Below are 26,716 nucleotides of genomic sequence, written 5' to 3'. Positions count from 1 at the left end.
GACATTGCAACATAACAAATACAGCCAACTTTTTCAGTTCCAACACAGTTGTGTCAAAGAGTGTGTTTCCAAAATTATCTTACAATCAGAAAAGATCAGAACAGTAATGTAAATAACCAAGTCTTTTTCTATGTCCAAAAATAGATGTCAGCATATGGGCGGCATATCAGAAAAGCTGGTCATCAGGACCTGGTTGTACAAAACTGATTTTAGACTTCATACCAGATTTAACAGTAAGCCAAGTCTTCAAGTTCGCACTCAGCCCAAAAATACTTGTGTTACCCTATAATAAATGTGAACTAAATGTGCTGCTGTTATACTTTGATTCTGGACCAGAAAACTGTATTAACTGCTGAATTTGGGTGGAATCTTAAATATAAAATATGACTTAATATCAGTGCAGTGTATTAGCTAATCCACTTTCAAATAACTCAGCCCAGGAGCTGGATTCAAATCACTTCTGCTAACTGTCAAGGAATAGCAGATCAGAGATCCCTCAACTGTTTAGCCAACTATAACTCTAGCAAACATATGGAACTTCAGCAACAAGAAATAAAGAGCAAATATTCATTAATGACTGATGATGCAGGCAGTTGTATTCAGTGTAAATAGCACACACACATTTACATGACATACTATGACAGCAAATCTCAAAAGCACAAGAAAATCATGTCCAAAAGGCATTTGACATCTTCATCTTCCCATAAACATGGTTTGTCATCTTTATGAAAAGAGAATTCATCACTTTCTCCCATATATGTGAGGAAAATATGAGTGAACAATTTACCTCTGATAAACGATGCATAATTTTTAATCAGCAAAAAATATGGGCGAACAAAATCTTTATAAACTAAGGGGTATAACTCAAATGCTAAAGGTAGACACAGAATAAAATTAAACTAACAAAATAAAATCATGATGATGGTACAGTGTATCTACAGTTTCAAAAAATTAAGTTACAGAATGATTTCAGTTTAATCCATACGGCAGTTATGACTGTGATATAAGCACATTGCATTTTATATAAGCAAATTTGTATTTGTGGGATTCATCCATCTTGCCATCAGCAACTTTCTGTTTGACCAAATTGGTACATGAATGACACTGGAAATCCCAAAGTACAGCAATTTTTTTTCAGTCAGTGGGTTTTGATTTCATCATCTATTTCCTCCGTCAATTCTTTCAGCTTGTTCCACTGTTCCAGAGATAATGATATACCTGAAACATAGTGAGATTTAACTGAAAATCTGTCAAAAACATCAATCTGAAACATCATTTTGTAATTTGCATGCATCTATCCATGAAGATATAACTGTCATGTACACTCGGTCAATAACCCCAATGACAATGTAGTCAATGCCAATAGTAGTGCTAAAAACTTACAAAAAACAATTGGTAGAAATACATTTCTATAAAATAATAATAAACCTATTCAAGGAAAACAAAATATTTGATGTCAAATGTCTAAATTTAAAAATTTCTTCACTGCATAGCATAATGGTAACAATATCCTGGTTCTTTGATGTTTATGCCCATCAAAACACTCCACAAAATTCTGTTTTTTTCATGTTTATGCCCAGAAAAGTTAAAACACCAGAAAAAAACATTCTGCAAAATCCTGGCTCTTTGATGTTTATGCCCAGAATAGTTATGGTCTCTTGTAAAAACAGCAGAACAGAATTTGGCACAGATCCTGGTTCTTTAATGTTTATGCCCAAAAAAGTTATGGTTCCTTGCTAAAACAGCAGAACAGAAAGGTTCTTTGATGTTTATGCCCCCAAAAGTCATGGTCTCAAAATGCATTTACAAATCTACACAAAGTATGTTACTTGATAGTTATATCTGGATCCACTTTCAAGTTGTTACTTTGTAGTTATATCTGGACCCACTTTCAAGTTGTTACTTTGTAGTCATATCTGGATCCACTTTCAAGTTGTTACTTTGTAGTTATATCTGGATCCACTTTCAAGTTGTTACTTTGTAGTTATATCTGGATCCACTTTCAAGTTTTTGTGAACCCCTTTCGCTCTTGTAGTGAAACCTTTTCACTTCTACCATTCTTCTGTTATCCATTCCACAGATATATCGCACATTTTCTTCCCTGTTGTTAAGAGTTTCATCTTAACAAATTTTTGCTTGGAACTATATCTAATGGGCGATTAACAAATTATTGGGGAGTCTTAATTTGTGTGTTAATAACACACAGAAACTATGTATTCAATTATGGTCAAAAAAGGCGGTGATCTTAATTATGGGAAGAGCAGCCGAGTCCACCATAGCAACACGTAATTCGAAAATGGCAGTTTCTGAAGTTGTCAACCTGTCCGAGTAGATGTGTGTGTCGATTACATTTCAGTTATTTGCGATGTTATGGTCTTAAGATCACCGGACACCTCTTTTTGTGGTGTACAACATTGGGACCATTGAGGACAGCGCAGGCGACAGGATTGAGTTCCTAATTAGATAATATAACAATTCAGAGAGGTTAATGTGAAAGGTAAGCTGGGAACAAGGCTCACCGATCTCAGGACTACGTATTATAAGACCTTACAGCCTAGTCTTTGCTTACCTTTTTTACCAGGTCTGAGTTCTCCCTCTGCTTCATAATACTCCCTAATGCTCACCATGACTTTACCCCTGAACTCACTGACAGTGGCATAGCGCATACGTGACAGCTGAAAACATAGGTCAAAGCAAAGTTTACATTTATAAACATAATTCCAAGTACTTTAAATCACTAATATTGAACCAGTGAAATACTGACCAGAGCAAGTTGTACCAAACAGGATGGAAACCTCAGATGGTTGCTAAGTCCAGCTCATGCTAGCTTCCTCTCCAGCCATACATGTTAAGGCCTGCCAGCAACATGCGAATGGTCATGAGTTTCGCCCGGTTTCCTCCCATCATAATGCTGGCAGTTGCCTTATAAGTAAAATATTCCTGAATACCGTGTAAACAACCAATCAAATAAATAAATAAATCTTGGGTTGTTAAGTCCGAATCACACTTCAGTTAGCATTTATTTATTCGTTTATTTGTTCGTTTGTTATTTGATACTACACCTCAAGGCTGTCCACACGAGATGTCACTTTTACGTAAGGTAGAAAGGTGAGTGGCAGGTAGAACATTACAGAAGAACCTTCCCATTTGTGACGTGTATATGTATACCATATCAGTGGAAGACAAGTGGTTTAAGACTGAGCAAACTTCCTCATGAACGCTGTCAACTGCTCACTGGCCCTAAGGTCACATGAACAATGATTTATTTATTTGATTGCTGTTTTTTGCTGTACCCAAGAGTACCCAAAATGACCATAAATTTCACTGACAACTAACTTGCCCATTTTTCCTTATTCTGAGAGTTCTATTGATTTTAGAAAGGTGATTTGAGGTGAGATTTTGGGATGACATTCTGCTGGAAAATCAAATATGTTACTGAATAAATTAATAAACAAATGAAAACAATGAGCAGAGGCTGAGAATCCATGTACACCTACCTTCCTAAGAAATCTGAACCATACACTGCACTTGTGCTAAACTGTGCATTTTTCTATTAGAAAAACGCTAAATGATCAATTAAAGTCAACAGCATATATAAGTGCAGTGACATCTATAAAGCTGCCAGGGCAGGACCCCACTGTGTTAGTAACACAGATTCCTTGACCTAAGCTTAACAGACTCCGCAAGCTTGAACCTGGGTGTAATTTAGCATTAATATTTAACTTTTTTTCAGACACATGGCTCATAAATACTAGTAACATAATACATAACAGAGAAGAATAGAAAAGAAATTTGCAAAAGTTGCTGAATAGTCTTTTCCTTACATAATTCAGTATAACAGTTCATTCCATATGAAATGCATTGAAGAGACAAACATAACATCTGATGAGCAAATGGTCCTCAATAAATGGTTACTGCTAGAATAGATCCTCTCCTTGAATCTAAAGATAGCTTTATGCAAAACGTCCTCAAATGATGGAAAATTATTGATAGGGGAAACACAGACCATAAGTGACAACTGTACAGCAGTATGCCTTAAAAAAGACTTTTTGACAGAGGTGGAACGCATAGAAAATTTCCACAGAAGCATGTCATCATGAATACACAATTTCTTTCTCTGGTATTCAATATAACAATTGTCGGTAAACTCGCTGGAGAGAATATGACCCAAATATATGTACGAGTGCACAGTCTAATGTGATGACACATAACTTAGCACAAGGTGGTTTAAAAATGTAACGAGGCGGGGTAACAAACATACACTGACTTTTTTTAGTGTTTTGAATTATATCATGATGCCCTGCATACAGAACAGTGACCAAGGAGTATTTGCAGAGAAGTAGCCGAAGGACACACACATCATTTCTCCATGTTTTATTTACCAGAGTCTATAGAATACTCACCTGGAACCTCATTTCTCCATGTTTTATTTACCAGAGTCTATAGAATACTCACCTGAAACCTCATTTCTCCATTTTTTATTTACCAGAGCCTATAGAACACTCACCTGAAACATCATTTCTCCATGTTTTATTTACCACAGTCTATAGAATACTCACCTGGAACATCATTTCTCCATGTTTTATTTACCACAGTCTATAGAATACTCACCTGGAACATCATTTCTCCATTGTTCATTTACCACAGTCTATAGAATACTCACCTGGAACATCATTTCTCCATGTTTTATTTACCAGAGTCTATAGAATACTCACCTGGAACATCATTTCTCCATTTTTCATTTACCACAGTCTATAGAATACTCACCTGGAACATCATTTCTCCATTTTTCATTTACCACAGTCTATAGAATACTCACCTGGAACATCATTTCTCCATGTTTTATTTACCAGAGTCTATAGAATACTCACCTGGAACATCATCTCTCCATGTTTTATTTACCACAGTCTATAGAACACTCACCTGGAACATCATTTCTCCATTGTTCATTTACCAGAGTCTATAGAATACTCACCTGGAACATCATTTCTCCATTTTTCATTTACCACAGTCTATAGAATACTCACCTGGAACATCATTTCTCCATGTTTTATTTACCAGAGCCTATAGAATACTCACCTGGAACATCATTTCTCCATTTTTCATTTACCACAGTCTATAGAATACTCACCTGGAACATCATTTCTCCATGTTTTATTTACCAATGTCTATAGAATACTCACCTGGAACATCATCTCTCCATGTTTTATTTACCAGAGTCTATAGAATACTCACCTGGAACATCATTTCTCCATGTTTTATTTACCAGAGTCTATAGAATACTCACCTGGAACATCATTTCTCCATTGTTCATTTACCAGAATCTATACAATACTCATCTGAAACATGATTTCTCCATTTTTCATTTACCACAGTCTATAGAATACTAACCTGAAACCTCATTTCTCCATTGTTCATTTACCACAGTCTATAGAATACTCACCTGGAACATCATTTCTCCATTTTTCATTTACCACAGTCTATAGAATACTCACCTGGAACCTCATTTCTCCATGTTTTATTTACCAGAGCCAATAGAATACTCACCTGGAACATCATTTCTCCATGTTTTATTTACCACAGTCTATAGAACACTCACCTGGAACATCATTTCTCCATTGTTCATTTACCAGAGTCTATAAAATATTCACCTGGAACATCATTTCTCCATTGTTCATTTACCAGAGTCTATAGAATACTCACCTGGAACATCATTTCTCCATTTTTCATTTACCACAGTCTATAGAATACTCACCTGGAACATCATTTCTCCATGTTTTATTTACCAGAGCCTATAGAATACTCACCTGGAACATCATTTCTCCATTTTTCATTTACCACAGTCTATAGAATACTCATCTGGAACATCATTTCTCCATGTTTTATTTACCAATGTCTATAGAATACTCAACTGGAACATCATCTCTCCATGTTTTATTTACCAGAGTCTATAGAATACTCACCTGGAACATCATCTCTCCATGTTTTATTTACCAGAGTCTATAGAATACTCACCTGGAACATCATTTCTCCATTTTTCATTTACCAGAGTCCATAGAAGACTAACCTGAAACCTCATTTATCCATTTTTCATTTACCAGAGACTATAGAATACTCATATGAAACACCATTTATCCATTTTTCATTTACCACAGTCTACAGAATACTCACCTGAAACATCATTTCTCCATTTTTCATTTACCACAGTCTATAGAACACTCATCTGAAACATGATTTCCCTATTTTTCATTTATCAGAGTCTATAGAAGACTCACCTGAAACCTCATTTCTCCCTTTTTCATTTACCAGAGTCTATAGAATACTCGCCTGAAACATCATTTCTTCATTTTTCATTACCAGAGTTCATAGAATACTCACCTGGAACATCATTTCTCCATTTTTCATTTACCAGAGTTCATAGAATACTCACCTGGAACATCATTTCTCCATTTTTCATTTACCAGAGTCTATAGAATACTCGCCTGAAACATCATTTCTTCATTTTTCATTTACCAGAGTCTATATAATACTAACCTGAAACCTCATTTCTCCCTTTTTCATTTACCAGAGCCTATAGAACACTCACCTGAAACATCATTTCTCCATTTTTAATTTACCAGAGTCTATAGAATACTCACCTGAAACATCATTTCTCCATTTTTCCCTCTAACACCAGAGCTATCTTTAACTTCCTCTTCCTTCTTTTCTTTTTTCGGCTTTTCAACTTTCTTCTTTTTAGGTTTTGGTTGCTGAAAACAGGACTGAAACTTGAATTACTGCATAATAAAGTAAAACTGCTAACAAATACCCGTACTTGGTTTTAAAGTGGCAGAACCTTAACTATGAAGCAATGGTATGCTACAAGGTTTTAATCTGTGACCAAAAAAAAAAAAAAAAAAAAAAAAAAAAAGACATCATTTCATAGCAGTTTATCATTGGTGCTATATATATATAGCAGACCAGTTGGTCAGGCAGCTGAAATATTACACGTCAAAAGAGCTGGCTGGGGCAACTGGTGATTGGCAGGTGGATTAGTTGTTCAATTAATTAGCTATTTACTGACCAACGAATAAGCTCATACAGATAGATGTTGACTGACAAAAAAAGTTCATTCAGACAGATGGTAAATGACAGCTGAAAAAGTTGGTTCAGACAGCGGGTAATTCACAACTGAACGAACTCAGGAGTACATCTGATAGCTCAATAAAGTGCAAATTGGCTCAGCCAGCTTGTATTATCACAAGAGGGAGCTAGTTCTCACAGCTAGTAACTAACCACGAAAGCACCAATCAATCAAATACATAAATCAAAGCATGGCTGATAGCTATTTAGTTCATTGTCGTTAAATTTCATACTTGTACAAATATACAATGGCTGGCAGATTTATGGGTGGAAGAAACCACAAATTACCCATGATCTTTCCCATGTGTGATAGATACAGATATACACATCATAGTTACCCATGACCTTTCCCACGTGTGATTCATACTGATATACAGTACATATAGTTACCCGTGACCTTTCTCATATGTGATATATAGATATACACATAACAGTTACCCATGACCTTTCCCATGTGTGATTCATACTGATATACATGTAGATATCATAGTTACTCATGACCTTTCCCACGTGTGATTCATACTGATATACATGTAGATATCATAGTTACTCATGACCTTTCCCATGTGTGATTCATACTGATATACATGTAGATATCATAGTTACTCATGACCTTTCCCACGTGTGATTCATACTGATATACATGTAGATATCATAGTTACTCATGACCTTTCCCACGTATGATATATACAGTTATACACATAACAGTTACCCATGACCTTCCTTATGTGTGATACATACAGATATAGACATCACAGTGGTGCAAGACACATGGCCTTCAATGTTTTATTTATTTGTTTATTTGATTTTTACACTGTACACAAGAATATTTCACCTACATGACGACAGCTAGCAACCTGCGGGTGGTTGTGGGTTTCATGTAGGCTTTGTCCAGGTCCTCCCACCATAATACTGGCACCCTTCATGTAAGTGAAATATTCTTGATTATTGCGTAAAACACCAATCAAATAAATACATTTGTAAATGGAACCGGTCGGCAGACTGATCAATAGATGAACAACGGCAAAACAAGTTGACATACCTCCTCATCAGAGTCAGATTCACTGGAAGATAAAAACTCCTTTGACTTTGGCATCCTGATAGATGATTCTGTTATCAGGGTACTTCAAGACTAATCTGAAATAAACAAAACAGATCAACAACTAGGTACATGGAATTTGACAGCTAAAAATCCTGCCTGATTGTGAAACAGCTATAGGGCCTGTCGCTTGTTTAATAGACACATGAGTCCATACGCTTATGTGATGACAGTATAAAGCATCATATGGTTGGGCCCTGAGAAATAAACCACACATTATCAGATACCAGACAAATGCTCTGGTCCAGGTGGGAGAAAACCAGGTATTAGAGGTGGATACTATTTGGATAAGCGGCTAACACACCATGGAACCAAGTTGTCAGATTATATGTATGTACTGGTCAGTCATAGTCATGCAATTACAACTTATACCTAAATGTATTCAAGCCCTTAAATTCTTTGGTGAGCTTTTATAAATAAAGTAAGATTAATAGTATACAGACATTTTTGTAAGTTTGTAATCGTAAATGTAGTACTGGAAAATTAAGAAGCAGAAATTCTATTACAACCCAAGGCCTTGTTCAGCTTTCATGTATCAATTTGCCTTTCCAGGTTCAAAGGTTTGATTTTCTAATGGATAGCTTTTACGCACAAAGAATTTATAGACAAACTGGAGAGCATCAACACAGACTATCCACAAACTGGTAAAATAGGGCAATTTCTGCTAGTTATTTGTATTATTGTTCTGTCTGTGGGATAACATATTCTTTTTGTTCTTCACAACTGCCTGTGTCTGCAGTCTCAGGTACATGCAGAATCACAACTGACTTTAAGAGAAGGTCTACCGATACAACACAGCATGGTAAACTGCTCTTGCATTGTGACTGCCACATTGCCACATACATGTACAATTGCTGGAGACAAGAAACATAAAAACTGAATATGCCCAAACATTTAATCTTCTTGCATATTTCCATTCATACTTTTCACTTTTTTACTCAAAATTATATGGCCTTAGTTTGAAAACAGTCAGGTTAATGTGGTGAACAATTTTAACTCAGCATAATTAGTGTTATACTAATTGCAATGCCTCATCAGATACTTGCAAAAGCTATGAAGCTGCTAACAAGCCGGGACATGCATGAATACACCATCTTTCTTCACTCATATCTGTCCTTTTTTCTATTTATCAGTTAACTTCTGTGTAATTAACGACAGGCCGCAATGATTCACTTGGTAGAGTGTCTGCTTTGGGGACCCGAGATCCAGGGTTAACCCTGGTTCGAGTAAAGACTTTAAAAGAGGAAGTTATAGATTCCTTGCTTGGTGTTCAGCATTATGGGGGCAGTGCAACGACTGGTTGACCCGTATCAGTATAATGGATTGGGTAGGGCGGCTTACTTGTCATAAATAAAAGAGCTGTGGAAATCCGTCCTGCAACAACGAAGCACATTACATGCACTTTATGGACTCCTTTGTAGTCATATGACAGAAAAATTGATAAGTATTATTTTAAACCGCAAGCACTCAGTCACTATAATTAGTGAAATTACTGTGAAGATCTGGTAAAACAAAAAAAGTATAAATGTACTCATCTTTTGGCCAGATTTAGTACCTTACACACAGTACCCTTCCAAACTCTATGCACTTTAACTATTTTGGTAAATTTAAAACCATTAGCAGGGTCTAAATTAATGAGAATATGCTAGCTACATCACATTGCATTAACTGTCTACGTGCCATGTCTCACTAATGTCGCATGAATGAGATTTGAACTCTTGGTCTTTCCCCAGGTAAGCATTTCTTAATTTTCTTTCATATGAACCCTGAAAAGGTGCATCACTACTCAACACTGAGGCACTAGTTAATTCAGCTATGCTTCTTAATCGAACAGGCTTTCACATCTTTCTTTTCGATTCATACATATCATTGCTAATGATGCAGTCAGTCACAAAATAAAGTAAATAACTAAATGACAAATTCACAAGATTGCAAAACTTGTTGCAATCTCGAATTAGTTTCTTTCCATTTTACTCTGGTCTCGGCGATTTACTAGCTTTTTCAAATGAGTTTTCATCATCATAGTAAAGTTGCTATAAATAACAACAGAATATGGAAATAAACCTTTTATTTAACACTCAAAATAAACACCAAAACCATGCGCTTCCTTCTTCCAAAATCTTACCGGAAGTTTCGCTGTTCTCTACAACTTCGCCAAATGCCTGTGGTGATTGGTAGAAAATACTCCCACGCATGCGTAGTCGAAGCATACGTGGAAGGCGAAAATTAAATTTTACGAAGGTCAGCAGTCGAGAAGTTTTTCTTGTAGTAGCACAGCTACGCTTTCTTTTCGTTGAATTAACCTCAGCAAAATGACTCGTAAGTATATTTTTAACTGTTTCTTTCCAAGCTATGTTGAGGAAATGCATTGTTTTCTTCGGAGCACCATTTGAACTTTTCGACTAATACTCAGCAGTGGACAGCTGAATGAGCCATCTAGTTCGACTGTCTTACACTTTGTGTTTTTAGAAAATTAAAGGCTAATAACCCACACATGTAAAATTAAGTGTGTGTTTGTAAGGGGGGGAGGGGGTGAGTAGTGGAAGAGCTTTCTTAGTCTGTGTTGAACTATGGAGAATGGGGGCATTCAGACCCTACGTGACAACAACAACAACACGGTATTTTGACAGTTCAGATATGTAGCTTTTGATCCTTAAATATTCAGCGTTGCCACAATTATGAAAAAAGTGAATAGTCATGAATAAATTTGCAGTCAAAAAGTCATGAATTTTGAATTTAAGAGAAAGGCTCAATTGCTACTACTTATTCTAATTGTGAAAGAATTACATTATTGAAAAGGGTAATAAATGCACAGTGTATGTACAATCAGGGGATGGATCAAGTGGCTAATAGGAGATGTGCCAATATGCATTAAAAAATAATACTCAAAACTGGTGTTCAGAACAGGTTTAAAAGAAAAGACCCATACTGTTCATAGCTTTGGGCATTCAGAGTTCCTGAAAGGACCTGAAAATGATAAATAACATGGAGCTAAATGGGTGTAATTCTGATTTTTGCTGATATCTACAGTTTGAAGTATTACAGACTCGAGTTTTACATCACTTCAAGTAAATCAAGCAATCTCCTCGCAGTGAAGTGAGAAGCAGCATACCCTTGTCAACCAATATAAGTATTGCTGACAATTATGGTAAATGACCTTAAGTTTTTAACCTCAGACTTGGAATGTGTATCCGATAATTTGTGCGATGATTTTGGTTCTTACTGACTGGGTGCTCCTACCACCATCAGTTTATGTTTTCTTCAGTTTTAATCATGACGAATTTGATACAAACAGGTTTACTTCACAACAGGTGCACCTGAATTGTTTTATGATCCCCATTTTATGATGAATGGGAATCGGGAGAATCTAACTCCCTGGAGATTGAACCTGACTACCCAGTACCTTTATACATGTAGAGTGGCAAGTCAAATATCCGTTAAAGTGCAGAACTCTTCATGTACAAAGCTATAGCAGAACTTAGCACCCTCTGAATCATTACTTGCAAACTACCAACAGATGTCAAACTGCGTTTAAAGCGACAACTTACAATCAACAGGGCTTAAAATTATTATACGTGTGCTTTGCGGGATTTTGCCAACGAAAGGCAAATAATCTCACTTGTCGCAGGCAAAGAGGAGAAAGTTAGTTGTGGTATTTTCAGAAAGCTTGCTTTGAGTATGTGTTTTGTGTATGATAGGAGGATTCTGATTTCAAAATGCTGGAAAGGTAACTCTACAGCAATAGGACAGTTCCCATTTGAATGAAACAAAATGTGCACGTTGAGTGAGATACTTAATTCAAATTATACAGCAGGTTGGTGACAGAAATTTCTTAGTGAAAGTCCTTTTCCAGTTAGTTTTGATCCCTTGATCTGGGACTAGACCAGTGGAACTGAAAGTAGCTGATTAAAACTTTGAATCTGGAAACCAACTGCAAACCAGGGGCAAGAACACTTACCTTGATTTAGGATAAAATGAAATTGACGTATCTTGAGGATGTGGATTTAGTGGAGGGTTGACATGTAAATATTGATTAGATATAAATGTTATTTGCTTTTCAATGCCATGATGAGTCCACCTGACAGCATTTCCAGACCCTAAGCTCCATTTAGTAAGAGACTACTTGTGAGATGTCATTTAATGTGCTTATTTTATTGTTTTTACTTACATGTATATGTGCACATGTAAGCTTACAATGTATGTTGATGTTTCTAGGTGGGAATCAGAGGGAATTGGCACGAGCCAAGAACTTGAAAAAACAGCAAGATCAAAAAAAGAAAACTAAAGAAAGTGGTACATCCCTGGAAGAAAGGAAACACAGGTAAAGTGAATGGTAGTAACTTGGATGATTGTTTTATTGTCTGTGGGATTCTAGTTCATTCATAATCTCAGGTGACTTATGTTTTACTCCTTTGCATACATTTTATTTAGGCAAATTGGTGTAAGGTCTAATTTTTAGTATCATGATATGGTCAGTCATTGATAAAAGTCACTTTTTATTTCATTTTTATTGTATTTTTATTTGTGACAGGGATGCTGAGATAATGAGGCAGAAGCAGGCAAAGAAAGAGGCTGATAAGGCGGCAGGGGGAGCTGGGAAATAACCCAGGAGAGTGGGCCTGTTCTGGTCCCTGATTTCTCCCAGTTTAAAAACAATGCTTGTTGAGGTATAGCAGTGAGGAAGCTATCAGCAGAAACTTTTGATAAACTTCCTCGGCGTAGAATGCTGTGAACATACTGGACATTGAATTAGGAACTCTGCTGACTGGTCAAGCAAGAAGGGATCATGTTGCAAGCGTATGGAGAAATCAGACTTCTGTATACTGATGCCTGTTAATCAAACAATACATAGATATATACATTTATATATAAATATCATGTGCTCTGTATCATGGTAGACTACTTTATGATTTGGTTTTTGTTTAGTTTTATGTTCTTCATAGCTGCTCGGTGTTATTTCTTGTAAACTCTTTAGTTGTTTCTTCTTTCTGCTGTGTAATGAGATAATTTTGAAATGAAGCACGCTCATTTCTTGCATGTGGAAATTTGAGTACTGACTTGTGCGGAATTGGTTCTCTTTTATTTTGTGTTTGTGTATTTGTTCTGTAGTTTTGTTTACTTGATTTACTAAAGCACCCTTGGATGTTCATATAGGAATAGTCACCATTAAATTTCCACCACCTGTACATATGTGGATGATTTTTTGTCATGTTCAGAACTGATGCTGAGATTTCGGACAGACATGCTCATCAGCACTGTATAGCTCCACTTGTAAATTCTACTGCAATAAATGTTAACAAATATTTGGTGTTTTGTACTTGTCATGAAACTGTAGATATCAATCTGTAGCGACTTAGGGTACAGTCTTAACAATATTAGATGCAAATGTTAACAGCATTCTCTCACTTGGCACTCAGTGTATGAGGATGGACCAAGCACTTCTCAGTCCAGGGTCTGTGGCCTGGTAGGACATCATATCCACTGTCTCTTGCGTATCATTCCAGTTAGGGAGCAAAGATGGCAGCATTAGGACTGGCGTGTACCTTGCAAAGTTTCCTCTGGGCTCTCTTAGTTTTCCTTTCAGGTAATGCTGATAGCAGTCCTATTAGTGAAATGTTCTCCAGTATTTCGTAAAATATCAATCACGTAAATACAATTGATTCCATCGTCATATGTCTGCAATAATGTGGAAAGTTACTTTCACATTAATGAAAACAATTAGTCCATCAAACATAAATGTGAGCCTAGTGTTGGACATCAAGAAAATTGATAATGTTTCCCTGAAGAACTCGTGCCAAGAAGCATTGCTTTGTGTTGTCAAGCATGGTCTGTAGGACGGGATGGTGAAAACAGCACCCTAAATATAATTTCCATGTGACCGACCGCCCAGTACGACTTACAACTGGACACAATATTGAAAAGGAAAGTAACGAGACACATTAAAACTAAATATCTCTATAAATTCGGCATTGTCGCGGCATGCAAGCGATCTGCAGTTATAACCGACGATATTACTCAAATACCACCTATTCCTGGTTCGGATACGGCAGTAGATTTGTCATGATACACCTGGCGAGTGAAGTCGGTGGTTTCTCTGGGGCGTGCTAGAAAGGTTTCCTCAAGGCACCTCTGAAAACTCATGAAACCGGCAGTGAATATTCCTGAGAATGTTGTTGAACAAAAATCAAGTAAAATGGACGAAATTCCTCCTTGTAAACATCAACCGATTTTGAATTTGCTTGAGTTTTATCAACAATTGCTGAGCCTACTTCAACTCTCTTGTCAGTTATCTCTCAAGAGGATTCATCTTCGCCGGTCAATTCAGGATAATCTTCATATGTAGTTGCCGTGCAAAAAGCGGTAACATACAATACAACACGTGGATGACTACATAGCCAATAATGCTGGGCTCACTTTATCCTACATACATGGCGAAACAAGGCTCGGAGCACTAATGCTGTTTAGATTATTTGTCGTTTTTAATCTCTTTCGATTTAAAATTCACTGATTTCTCTGGCAATGATCGTTGACGGCTGCAGGTGCACGAATGTCTCTTTCCATAGGAGATGAACTACTTTAAAAGTTGCAGATTTGAAATGTGAAATAGATATAAAAGGTGCAGTCGCTTGCATTTTTTTTGTTTTGTTTTGTTTTGTTCTTCCTTTTGTTTAAAACAAAATCTTAGACTAAATCATAGGTAGCCGTAAAGCTGCCTTGATGAACCAACCGCAAAATTTTGTTGTCGCAGCATGTGTGACATAAATTTTATATGAATCCAAGCAATTTATACCCGAGACTTGTATTTTGATATATTTGTGAGGCATACTTATGCAGTAGGCCCGGCGTAAAAAGGGCAGTTGTGCCATATAATGTTGGAATGAATTCGGGTATCTACTTACAGATATGCTGGCCTCTCCGCACAGTTACATGTGGCATGCCTTCATTTCAAGTTAAATCTGCCTGGTTTATTACACAATTATTAAATCATTGTCCGAACGATAACTTATGTAGGAATAACTGTGTTTGTATAGATTTTACACAACATCAGCTATACCGGCCACTTAGATCTGCATGTATTGTATATAGCTGGCGGTTTGGGATTGGCTTTTCTACAGCGTGAAGTCCTTGATTATACATTATAATGAGAGAATAAAACTGTATTATGTTCACTTGGTTATTTGTTGATTTTTTTTTATTTCTTTGAATAGTGTTTGGCGGATACATGTACCTGCATGACAACCTATGTAGCCTATAGGCCTACTGACTTAAAACCACAACCAAACAAGCGCGGCCACATTTGTATAGGGTACGATTCGATCATGTGTGTGAGCCAGCATAGCGCTTTAGGGTGAATATTGACAAAACTGAAAATTTTGTTTAAACTGTCATACCGGTACCTATGAATAGTAAAATATAATAAAAATACAGGATGATAAAACACAGCTGTATAATTCATCGATCGATCGGACACAGGCATATGTTACTTGATAAACACTGTCCATGTGGCGACCAAAGGCTGCATGGACCTAAATATCATATGCAAATCAATACACACCCCCACAAAAATAATGAATAAATAAGTCTATCACTCTGTATATGGCGTGGAACCCGTTTATCATTGTGCGCGTTGCTTTGTGCCCGGTCAAATCGAAGAATTTGAAACGACGGAGTCAAGGCCCGGAGGGGTTGGGGGTGGTATTTATTTATTGTTGATCAGAGTTTCACGTCGTCCTCGAATATTTCACGTATTCAACGGTGGCCAGCATAACGGTACAGGAAGAAACTGGGCAGAGCTCGGAGAAACCTCACGACCATCCACAGGCTGCTAACAGGCCTCACCACGTCGAGAGGATAGGGTAGAATGTTATTATAGCTCTGGCAGGTAATTTCATCAGGTGATGATCCGTGATCCTCTGCGAGCAAGTTTTTTAGCCACAATTTGGACAGCCTACTTCAATTACAAACGAAGATAGGCCTACCCGAAATTTAGACAAAGTGTTGATTTGCTTGGTTGATTAAATGGATTTTTGGTGTCTTCAAACTGAACAAAAAAAAATGATACACTTGATATGTAAATCTCCATACGTCTGCGGCCTGTTTGACGTAAAAGTTAGTGACATCACCAAGCTGAATTTGCACACGGCCTTCCAGTCGGTCCGATGCCCAGAAGTCGCTATAATACATGTGACCTGCTTTCTGCTGCTCTAGTGAATAGTTGAGAAGCGATGCGATGGGGCCCACTAAAAACCTCTCCGCTGTTTTGATGAAAAAGGGCGATTTGCAACTGGTAATTATGTTCTGTGTGCTCTCTCATAGTGTGACTGTTTGTCCAGCATGTTGATTACATGTATAAAAGCCGCAAAGCCGTTCTTCGTATGCGTGTGCGTATGGGAATATATAGGTCAGATGATTTCGGTAGAAGTGCGTTTAGAGTAACCTCCCCTCCAGCATTGAAAATCACATGTACAGTAGCCTGTGTGGCAATTCATCGCCAGCTGCTCCTAAATCATTGAAGCTGTTAATAATTGTTTGTTCCAGAAAAGTAAGGGGCATTCTATACATAGGAGACCTAGCTATCAATATTCAATAGAATTCCTTAAATAAAGGAAAGTATATATAGATACAACTTACAATCTAGCACAATTCTACGCCTAGCCGTAACACATCCCTATGCTTTAACCTGGCGGTAGTCATGGTGGAAGAGGAAAACGTCGAGCCGGAGTTTTGATGTTTATCGTCAGATTTCGATGACCAAACAATAAGTGACTTTTACTAACAATACGGGTACATGTAGGAACATTCAGAGCATAAGTTTGATGGATCCCTCCAAGCGCTTCAGTGCGCTATCGTCTATAGCCAGGTTAAAGCATAGCGATGTGATAGGGCTAGACTGTTGTAAGGCTAATCCTAGAATTTCGCTACTTACAGTCGAGATTTAATAAGTCAGTGTATAGAAACAGACAAGTTTATTTGAAAACAAATTTGGAAATGCACTACACCTGATTCACGTGCCTGCACTGCATGGTTGTGTTTTGACGATTGTCATGACAAATGAACAGCTTGTTCACATTTATACAATCGCACTTCCAACAAATATCAACATGAACAATAGTATAAGCTTCTTTTTGAAAATATTATGTAATTATTGTCCACATATTTTTGTTCAGACCAATATAATGGCCACCTGTTCGAATCTCGGCTACAAATAGACAAATACATTGCTACGTTGGCCCAAAACTGGATAGGTTCATGCAGGCCTACCGTTACCTGCATGGCAGAGTTGGTTGTATACATGCATTTTCCTCCAAGCTCGAAAACTGAATTTGTCAACTTCCATACTATGTTTATTTATTCATTCGACTGCATGGTGATCAAGAGACACGCAGGATGTAGAACACTTAGCCAGTGGCGGAACAAAAGTTCTACACCGGTTAGAAACATCGTTTCCTATTCATTTAATCTGGTTTGGCGCATTGTCCAAAAAGCTTTCAGCAAAACTAATTATATTCATACGGTGTATTGCTTTCTTTAGGTTGACCGCCCAATTCCAGAGCCAGGGAATGGAGGTAGGTGTTGCAGACTGGCGAGTAAACTGTGGTTTGGTGGCAGTGTTAAAATTAAGGGACAATGTCTTAACAACAATACTTATAATCAAGTTGAAAGCTTTTCCGAAGTGAAGAGTGATCGATTTAGTTCAGGTATATACGCCATAGTGAATCCATCTCAAAACGATGGCCTCGAAAACATCATGATTTACAGTATTCAGCCCACTACAGACTAAATCCTTTGCTCCATTTATTTATCTCTACCTGGTTCTGTCTATTTTGCGAGACTTGAGTCAATTTTCAAACGCATTATCTGTTGATAAAACACTGACCCACATATGGTATAGACCTAGTGCTCTACATATGCAGCGTCCTCGAATGAAGCTCGGAGCATAGAGCCTAGGCCTGTATACATGTATATCTATATCCTATATAAAGAGAGACCACGTGAACGTGCTTGTATGTAGATATATACATATGGAGAATAAATAGTAATGGTTTGATATGAATCCAAATTTTTTTTCGCGGAGAATTAATGACATGAGTACACAGTTATATACAGCGATTTGTTTGTATATAGGTCACATAATGATCCTGACTGGCTAAGTCGTCTTATACGTCTCTCTCGCTGCAGTCACGTGTGCGAACACAGCATCGGAGTATATTATTACATCCTGTGCAGTAAAGTGAATGAATCTATCCGTCTAAATGCCATGACAGTATATTCTGACGGCGTGCGTTATATATGCCATATGGTTTTCCAGCCAGACTTGAAGAAACGTCCATTCAGTGTGGCTTTTCAACGTATTGTTTATTCCAGTATACCCATTCAGCGGTGCAAGAATCTACGGGCATGCCCATTTGGACGTGGTATTGTTGACATATTATGTTGTTGAGCTCCAGTCTTCAGAACGTATAATATACACAACACAGAGCAATCTCAAATAAACCATGGGGCTTTGGTGGGAATAGGCGACCGACGACGCTTGTATGGTCGTCTTATTGGCGCAATCTTCCACCAATACAGTGCGTATATCAGTACGTCACATTTTGTGAAAGTTCGTCAGTAATTTATCAAAGGTCGGTAGTTTACCCCAGGCATTCCGGTTTCATTCACCCACAAAACTGGCCGCCATCGTACAAATGAAAAAATCTTAATATGGCGTGGAACAACAAATTATATTGCTAAAACAACATGACATTCAGTATGATACCAAATTACCCTTCCGTTTCTAGAGGTACAAATCAAGATTCACTCGGTGGGTATCTGTGGTTCTGATGTTCACTACTGGACCAACGGTGAAATCGGGGACTTTGTGGTCAAAGCCCCTATGGTGTTGGGCCACGAATCCTGTGGGACCGTCTCCAAGGTCGGAGAAGGGGTCGACCATCTGAAAGTCGGTAAGTCCGCAAGTACCTGAAAAATGAAATTTTTATAGGATCTGAAGATGTTTTTGACACTGTTTTGAGATCAAATCATTCAAGACTGCTCAACATCACATGTAGGGAAGTCCGTCAGTGACTTGTCAAAGGACAGTGGTTTACACCGGGCATAATGAAATAAATAAATAAATTTAAGACTGCTTAATGCCGATTAAGGCGAGACTAAGGATATTCCAATTGCTATATGCCTGCTGTTTATTAGCTTCACCACACCATTGGTGTCTCTGATGGCCTTCGAGGATGTATAATATGAATATGTTATTTGAATGTTTTGTTCCAGGCGACCGCGTGGCCATCGAGCCGGCTGTTCCTTGTAGACGGTGTAAGTACTGTAAGGGAGGGAGATACAACCTGTGTAAGGACATTGCTTGTTGTGCCACGCCTCCTTATGACGGCTCTCTCGCACGGTATTACGTCCATGCGGCAGACTTCTGCTACAAGTAAGTGATTCACTGAAATTCGGCAAAGTGCATTGCTAAAGTTGTTTTGTGTAATTAAGTGCTTCACTGGTGAAAGGTAAAGTCATTTTGTTACAAATAAGCACTTCACTGATGTTAGGTGAAGTTTTCTGTTACAGCTAAGCGCGTCACTGGGGTTAGGTAAAGTTTTCTGTTACAGGTAAGCACTTCACTGGCGTTAGGTCAATTTTACATGTTCACTGAAGCCCCCCAAGGACGTAAGATTAGAATTAAGCGCTTCACTGACGTTAAGCACAGTTTTCTATGAGAATTAAGCCCTTCGCCGAGGTAAGGTAAAGTTTTCTCTCACCAGTAAGCGTATTACTGGCGTACATATCGACCCAGTGATGTGTTTAAGTTCATGCCATCACTAAAATCTGATCAAGTTTTCTATCACTAGCTCTGCCAGTTTGGTTGAGACTTGTAAAATATTGACATACATGTGTAGGGAATCATCTGAATGGCAAACGTTAATGTTTCAGACTTCCTGATAACGTGAGCGAGGAGGAGGGAGCCCTTCTGGAACCGTTATCTGTGGGTATTCACGCCTGCAGGAGAGCAGGTGTTTCCCTAGGCAGCGTGGTGTTAATCTGTGGAGCAGGTAAGGACATGCTGAGCATCAGGCGACTGTGATTAGGTGAGCAAGTATTATCCTGGATAGCCAGGTGTTAATCTGTGGAGCAGGTAAGGACATGCCCACCATCAGGCGGCTGTGATTAGGTGAGCAGGTATTACCCTAGATAGCCAGGTGTTAATCTGTGGAACAGGTAAAGATTTGCTCACCCGGCATCAGTGGGTTGTGATTAGGCTGTTATTAAAGTGCGAAGGTATATGACATTTCAGTTTCGGCCAGACGCTAAAGCGCTGGCTACTTCACATTCAATGTTAAACCCTTGGCCAACGAGGCTGCGTGTTCGAATCCAGATGTCGCTACTTTAACTGTGGCTTTAAGTCAGGGGGTAGAAAGGAATTTGGAGAAAGGTGGTGTTAATTCTGTTTCTTACTCTCATAAACCTCATCGCTGTAATATAAATGGAAAGCTCCTTTAAATGGCGTTATGTATCAACCACACAAATTAACAGATAAATCCTGTTGTAGGACCTATCGGACTGGTCAACTTACTGACAGCCAAATCCATGGGTGCGTCAAAGGTTCTGATGACTGGTAAGTTAAGTTGTTACAGTGTCTTTTTGAACGGTTTGGGGATTAAGGGTGAGCAAGGGTGAGCATTTGGGAGTCCAAAACAGTTCTGGGAATTATAAAGTTTCTGAGTCATATATATGTTTTAAGTAACATCATGCCTTCATAGCAGTTTAAGTCGTCTATTACCTGTGCCATGCGCGTAGTCAATCAGTAAATTTATGTTCCAGACATTGACGCTGGTCGTTTGGCTGTGGCCAAAACTCTAGGAGCCGATCATACCGTTTTAGTGGACACCAAAGATGCTAAGACTCTGGCTGAGAAAATTGAGAACTTACTGGGAGATGCGCCAAATATTACCATCGAGTGCAGTGGAGCGCCACCTAGTATCGCCTTGGCCATAACGGTTGGAGTCGATTCAAGAAAACTAGATCCCATTCCACAAAGTCATTTTTATTTTTACATAGATCATAATTTTACGGAGCCGTAAAAGTGACATGGTGAAAACAAATTTGGGAAGAGAAAAGAAAATTACATGGTGAAAATTTTTTTTTGGAAGAGAAATTTTCGATTAACCCCCGTCTTTAAAAGTCGGAGCCCCGAGTTTACAAGTCAGAGCCCCGAATTTACAAGTCAGGGCCCCGAGTTTAAAAGTCGGGGTGCCGACGTGATTGACCATTTATAATTAGGGTGACACTATAATCTCATCTATATTTAGGTTGCTTCTGCCCGATCGCCAGTGCCATTATGCTTTTGCAAATTAAGTTTTGCCGCTTGCGAATTATACTGCCTCAGTCCCAAAGTGTTCATTTAGACGACGAGGAACGCCAACACTATTTATAGTATAACCTCCAACAATGTGGGATTATTATTAATAAAGTAAACACTCAACCAAATAATACCATAAGTTTTAAACCTATCACAGCCCTCCTCAGACATGTCTGTGACATAAAGATAAGGCCTTTGGCCCTAACGTATAGCTTGGCTTAGTTCCACCCTGGCTGGATCAAGTACATGTAGGCGAATAGTGTCTCACATATAGCTGTTGCAGTTGAGATTGAAAAAAATCAGATATACTATTTAAGGCCGGGGCTGCACTCTGTGTTTTTTTATTTTATTTTTATTTAGTCCATATATGTCTCTTTGAAATATATTTACGAATAACCTGCCTTGTTGATATACATAAATGCATTGCCCGCCGCATTAAAAAGTCGGTCTAAATCGGTGTACTCTTTTATTCTTTCAGTACGTCACTGTTGCTGCGTAGAGCTATAGTCGTGGCCGTGAAGCAATTTCGTACATGCACAAATGTACATGAAGTTCATAAGAACTGTAACGGGGCAGCTGAGAATATGTGTTTTAAACAGACTGGAATTGACTTGTGTAGGCGATCATGCCCATTGTCATCCTTGTTCTTGATATAAAATACAAGCTATTTATCTCATGTGAGACCCTAGTCAAAACATGTAGTTATTAGTGAGAGATGCTCGTCTGTGGCTGCCAAATTGGCTGTTTGATGGCAAACGAACTGTGATTGGCCCATTACGCCGGTGCCCCGACTTCTAAACTCGGGGCAACGACTTTCAAAGTCTGGGGTTAAAAAAATGTTTTCTCTTCCCCCAAATTTTTTTTCACCTGGTAGGTTTTTTTTTTTAATCTTCAAATTTTTTTTTCTTCCAAAAATTTTATTTTCAACATGTCACTTTTGCGGCTCCGTAAAATTTAGAACTGCATTATGGTGTTTACATTCCACGGGTTCCGAAAATTTGTTTTAACGTCAACGTTATTAGATTCTCACGATTATAATTTTTAAAAAAAGACTTGCCATAAGTGATAAAATAATGTTATCGCGGACGCTAGGTTATTGACTTAACTCAAAATTGCAAAGGTTATCAATACAACTGAACCAGTACTAAGGAACCCCTCGCTAAATTGGCCTATATGCGAAAGCTCTATGGACAGAAATTTAACTATATTATGCCTATAAAGAAATAGGCGTGTACTGTTAAATTTCGGCCTGTATGTATCTTGTGTTACATTACTTATTAGGCGACGTCGTCGGGTGGTTGTGTCGTGCTCGTCGGATTGGGACCGTCAGTGGTGGAACTGCCAGTGGTGGATGCGGCTGTACGAGAGGTGGACATCCGGGGTATCTTCCGCTACGTCAACTGGTTAGCATTACCTCACTTCCCTGTCCATCACCATTCCTCACTCTCTTGTCATGAATTCAAACAAAATAACTGCATGAGAGAAACAAGAGATCTTATACAAGAAATATTTCACTTATACCGCCAGTATTGTGGTAGAGCCCGGGGGGAGCCTACGACCATCCCCAGGTCGGCATGAGCTGAAGGAACTCACAGTGACCGCATTGCTGGGAGGCTTCTGGGTCATTGCGCCGCGATGGCGTGCTAATGCCCTCGGCCACGGAGCGCCCCCCCCCCCCTCTCCCCAAAAAACAATAACAATAATGTGTTTTATTTTTGTTAAGTCGGAATCAGGTGAAATAATGAATCATTGACGTAAACGTCACTAATTGGGAAATAATGCGACTGAATCAAGTAATGTAAATTAAGTCATTAATTCAAGTGTTGTGGGATAAATTAATGTTGTTCATAATAATGATCAAAAATCATAATCGTGAATGATCACAACCTTGATCAAATTCACGACAAATCTGAATTAAGCCTATAGGGACGACGATTTTAAATTAATCAGTGTTTTGTCCGTCTTTTTAAAAGTTAATTAAAATTTTATTCCTCTGTTTCCCGTTAGCTACCCCACAGCTTTAGCCATGGTGGCGTCTGGCACGGTCAACGTGAAGCCGTTAGTTACGCACAGGTTCACGCTGGAACAGGCTCTACAGGCCTTCGAGACAACCAGGACTGGGGCTGATGGTGCCATTAAGGTCATGATTAAATGTGAGGAAAACTGAGAGGACAGCCATGATTGAAGCTGATGGTGTCATTAATTTCTAGATGAAACGTAGAACTGAGAAACCACGAAGGCCTTGTTTAAATATGCAGCAAACTGAGAAGACTACGGATGAGAATTATAACTGTACATGTAGCAGTAAAACTTTGGTACGACAGTAAACTTCTGATTCTTGACTAGCGTATTCAGAACTTTAGAAGTGGGGTTATGCTGAAAATCGTGATCGCTCTTTACTCCCTCGCAATTAACGGTAGGCCTATAACTTCATTTAATAGCGTCTCGTACTATTACATCGATTTTGTGTACACAAATTCTACATAATCAGGGTAATGATCGTCAGGAAGACCATATTTAGTGTATGATTATTTTGTTTTCCTGTCAAACTATAAGTGAACATTAGCAGAGATTTGGGCTGTATGCCTAGCTGTGTACACTTTCCATCGTTATCCATCTTCATGTTCGTGGGTGGAGGTTGTGTGCTTTATTTAGGTTCTTTGATGTTAGGTAAATTGGAATTGACGGTACAGTTGCATGTACATATCAGTAAATCGTCAGTCGCATACTATGTTTGAACTATTGTTCGAAGCTTTCATTCTAGCTGTGCTACATATCAGAACTGAATATCCAAGACGTACATTCGCAGAAAGAAAGACATGATTTAAAGATATCAGAAACTGTAATCTACGTTTTTCGTTCTCTTTGTATTATCTTTGGCATAACTTTGTTTTTATGAAGAAACATTGTATGTGTTATTGTATGCTGCAGCACACCTGACTCAGACTGAAGCCAAATATCTACACCATGATGTATCAGTATTAATAATCATTAAACAGTCATGATTTATGTAAATCTGAAAACTCGTTTCATGTTTATAATTGTATTTGTGGCGGTTATACAAGGATTACCAACAATCATTGTTTACTCATATAAAGTTATATATTTTATTTGCAAACCGGAGTATGTTTATATAAAACCATACTCACCTGATGAACATCCGCCTTTAAGTCTGGTTTCTAACAGAGTAGAGCATATTATGATTGGGTTAGTTGGAGTTTCACCCCAAAATGAATTTGACAGGAAATGGCATTTGAGCCCGATGCCGAGGAGGGTGGCTTTTATTTTGTTAACATGAATGGACCCTGGCGCATTGTTAAAACAAACCACCACACCGTATGCATTTGACTTGTGGCGTACGCGGAACAAGTGCCCTTCAGATGTCTGGTCATAGCTGATGTCTACTGCTATCTAAGCCGATTTTAATCTAAAATGACAAATATTACATTACATGTACGAAAATTTGTAAATACCTAACTGGTACACGAATGCCACTCCAACACGCAGGCAGTCGGTTGTGTCCCTTAAACCTGGAGCAGCATGAGTGATTTTATCAGCTCAATTTGGAGACAGCCGGGAGGGAAAGTTAGCAGGACGTAAGTGCTGGGGGTCAATCTGTGGTTTAGCTCCTGTCAAACTGTCATCAGACCTCACACTGGTGGGCGCCTTACCCCTGCCTTGATTTACCCACCCTCATTGGCGTATATACGAGGTGTGGAAATTACCCATACCTGTAGGACTAATATCAAGTAGCATCCCCGTGGGCCTACATCACCCGCCTTTCTTAAACCCATTAGACATGCAGGTGCTAATGAGTAACTATGCACTGTGAAAACCAATGGTTGGAGGTTTCCTGTTAGGCCATTTATGAATCCACGGGTTCAAAATTGTGTATATACTTCAAAAGCCTTAATACATTAATAAGGGACCGGCCACATTACTGAAAAGTTCATAATGCAGAGTAAGACACTATTAAACATTTAGTGTGAGATGGCATAGTGAACTCTCAGAAACGCCAGCTATTTGGAAAAGCGTCGTCACTATTGGTCGTATCAGACAGTTAATCCGTTCTACCGACCCAAGTTTGGAAGTACCAAAACTTGTCGGTTTTTAACCATCGGTGTAACAAAAGAGCGACAATCTATTTCATTCACAATTTAATTACAACCGAGATCTGTTTTGCATTGCGCATAATTGTTCAATAAGTATAAAGTCTTGGTGAAGGCAGTAATGGGTATATCTTTGTGCAATGCATATGTGTATTGCAACCAACGTGAAATACCCCGGCTTTTTCAGGTGGTATGGGTTCAGATATGCATTGTTTGGGGAATTTCTGATGTAATATCATCAGATAGTGGACTCTTCTATAACCAGATATGTAATTACGTGTAGATTTATTGTCGTGACAAAATTTGCTTCCCAAAACGATTTCAGTAGTAGAGAATAAGTACAGTACAACAAGCGTTGCAAATTTGCGTTTTTATTTTTCATAAATAGGCACCGTTCCCCACAACAGAAGACACAAAGCGCGCTTCCTTTGTTGTATAATACAATATAACTTTTGGATCATATAAAAATGAAAGAGGCAAATGAACGGAAAATATTTTTATAAATGTATCTTTTGTCCTATAAGTTGATGTATTGAAACGTTTACTGTGTTACTACACACAGCACGCCTTCCCATTGAGCTGCAAGGAGCTGTGATAAGGATGTCAGAAATAGGTTCTAAATATGCTGGGGAGGAGTGGAGGTATTTGTTTCAACCCCTCACAGGGGCGTAAGGTGTGAGGCACGCTGTGAGACGGCAGGGTAGAAAAACCTGTCCCCTCAGCTGGAGCAGATATCAGCAGGAAATAATCCCATACTCACCTATATAAAATGGAACCGACAGTTTAGCATTGTCGGTTACAAGGGTTTTAAAATCAGGTCGAAACCTGACTTACCAAAACGTTAGGCAACGTAGCCCTTATAAATCGCCGGATTGCTGCACATATATATTAAGGCATTTATATCGAAATATTCCTCAGCCTGTAGCTCGCACATATTACATCAAGCTGAAGAGAAACAATCAAGCTACCAGGTATGTGACTGTATGTTGTGACCTGTAAATATGGACTAGGGCATTGAAATGTGTCGTATTT

The 26,716-nt window shown here is 38.4% G+C and overlaps 2 protein-coding genes across 4 annotated transcripts; one reads left to right on the top strand and one right to left on the bottom strand.

The window, feature by feature from the left end:
- Window positions 1–586: 586 nt before the first annotated feature.
- Window positions 587–10,375, bottom strand: LOC135473807 (activated RNA polymerase II transcriptional coactivator p15-like). Of its 3 annotated transcripts, none has more exons than XM_064753709.1 (5): window positions 10,347–10,375; window positions 8,165–8,259; window positions 6,639–6,749; window positions 2,570–2,675; window positions 587–1,218 (listed from the first exon to the last, which is right to left on the bottom strand). In XM_064753709.1, the coding sequence occupies exons 2-5, from the start codon at window positions 8,216–8,218 to the stop codon at window positions 1,139–1,141; spliced, it is 351 nt and encodes a 116-aa protein (XP_064609779.1). In that variant the 5' UTR covers window positions 8,219–8,259; window positions 10,347–10,375; the 3' UTR covers window positions 587–1,138. The 3 variants fall into 3 exon arrangements, with proteins under 3 accessions (XP_064609779.1, XP_064609778.1, XP_064609780.1); XM_064753708.1 differs by lacking the exon at window positions 10,347–10,375 and adding an exon at window positions 10,286–10,343; XM_064753710.1 differs by lacking the exon at window positions 10,347–10,375 and adding an exon at window positions 10,161–10,284 and having other exon boundaries at window positions 8,165–8,261.
- A 6,011-nt stretch (window positions 10,376–16,386) lies between these two features.
- On the top strand, window positions 16,387–24,570 carry LOC135472838 (sorbitol dehydrogenase-like). The gene is made up of 9 exons (XM_064752535.1): window positions 16,387–16,508; window positions 17,754–17,787; window positions 19,003–19,167; window positions 19,490–19,649; window positions 20,150–20,268; window positions 20,766–20,831; window positions 21,038–21,213; window positions 22,857–22,978; window positions 23,583–24,570. Exons 1-9 carry the CDS (start codon window positions 16,452–16,454, stop codon window positions 23,740–23,742), a joined length of 1,059 nt encoding a protein of 352 aa, XP_064608605.1. The 5' UTR covers window positions 16,387–16,451; the 3' UTR covers window positions 23,743–24,570.
- The last annotated feature ends 2,146 nt before the right edge of the window (window positions 24,571–26,716 follow it).

The sequence above is a fragment of the Liolophura sinensis genome, chromosome 8 (assembly GCF_032854445.1).
Source record: "Liolophura sinensis isolate JHLJ2023 chromosome 8, CUHK_Ljap_v2, whole genome shotgun sequence".
Lineage (NCBI taxonomy): Eukaryota > Metazoa > Mollusca > Polyplacophora > Chitonida > Chitonidae > Liolophura > Liolophura sinensis.
This window is presented reverse-complemented; position numbering and strand designations above follow the sequence as displayed.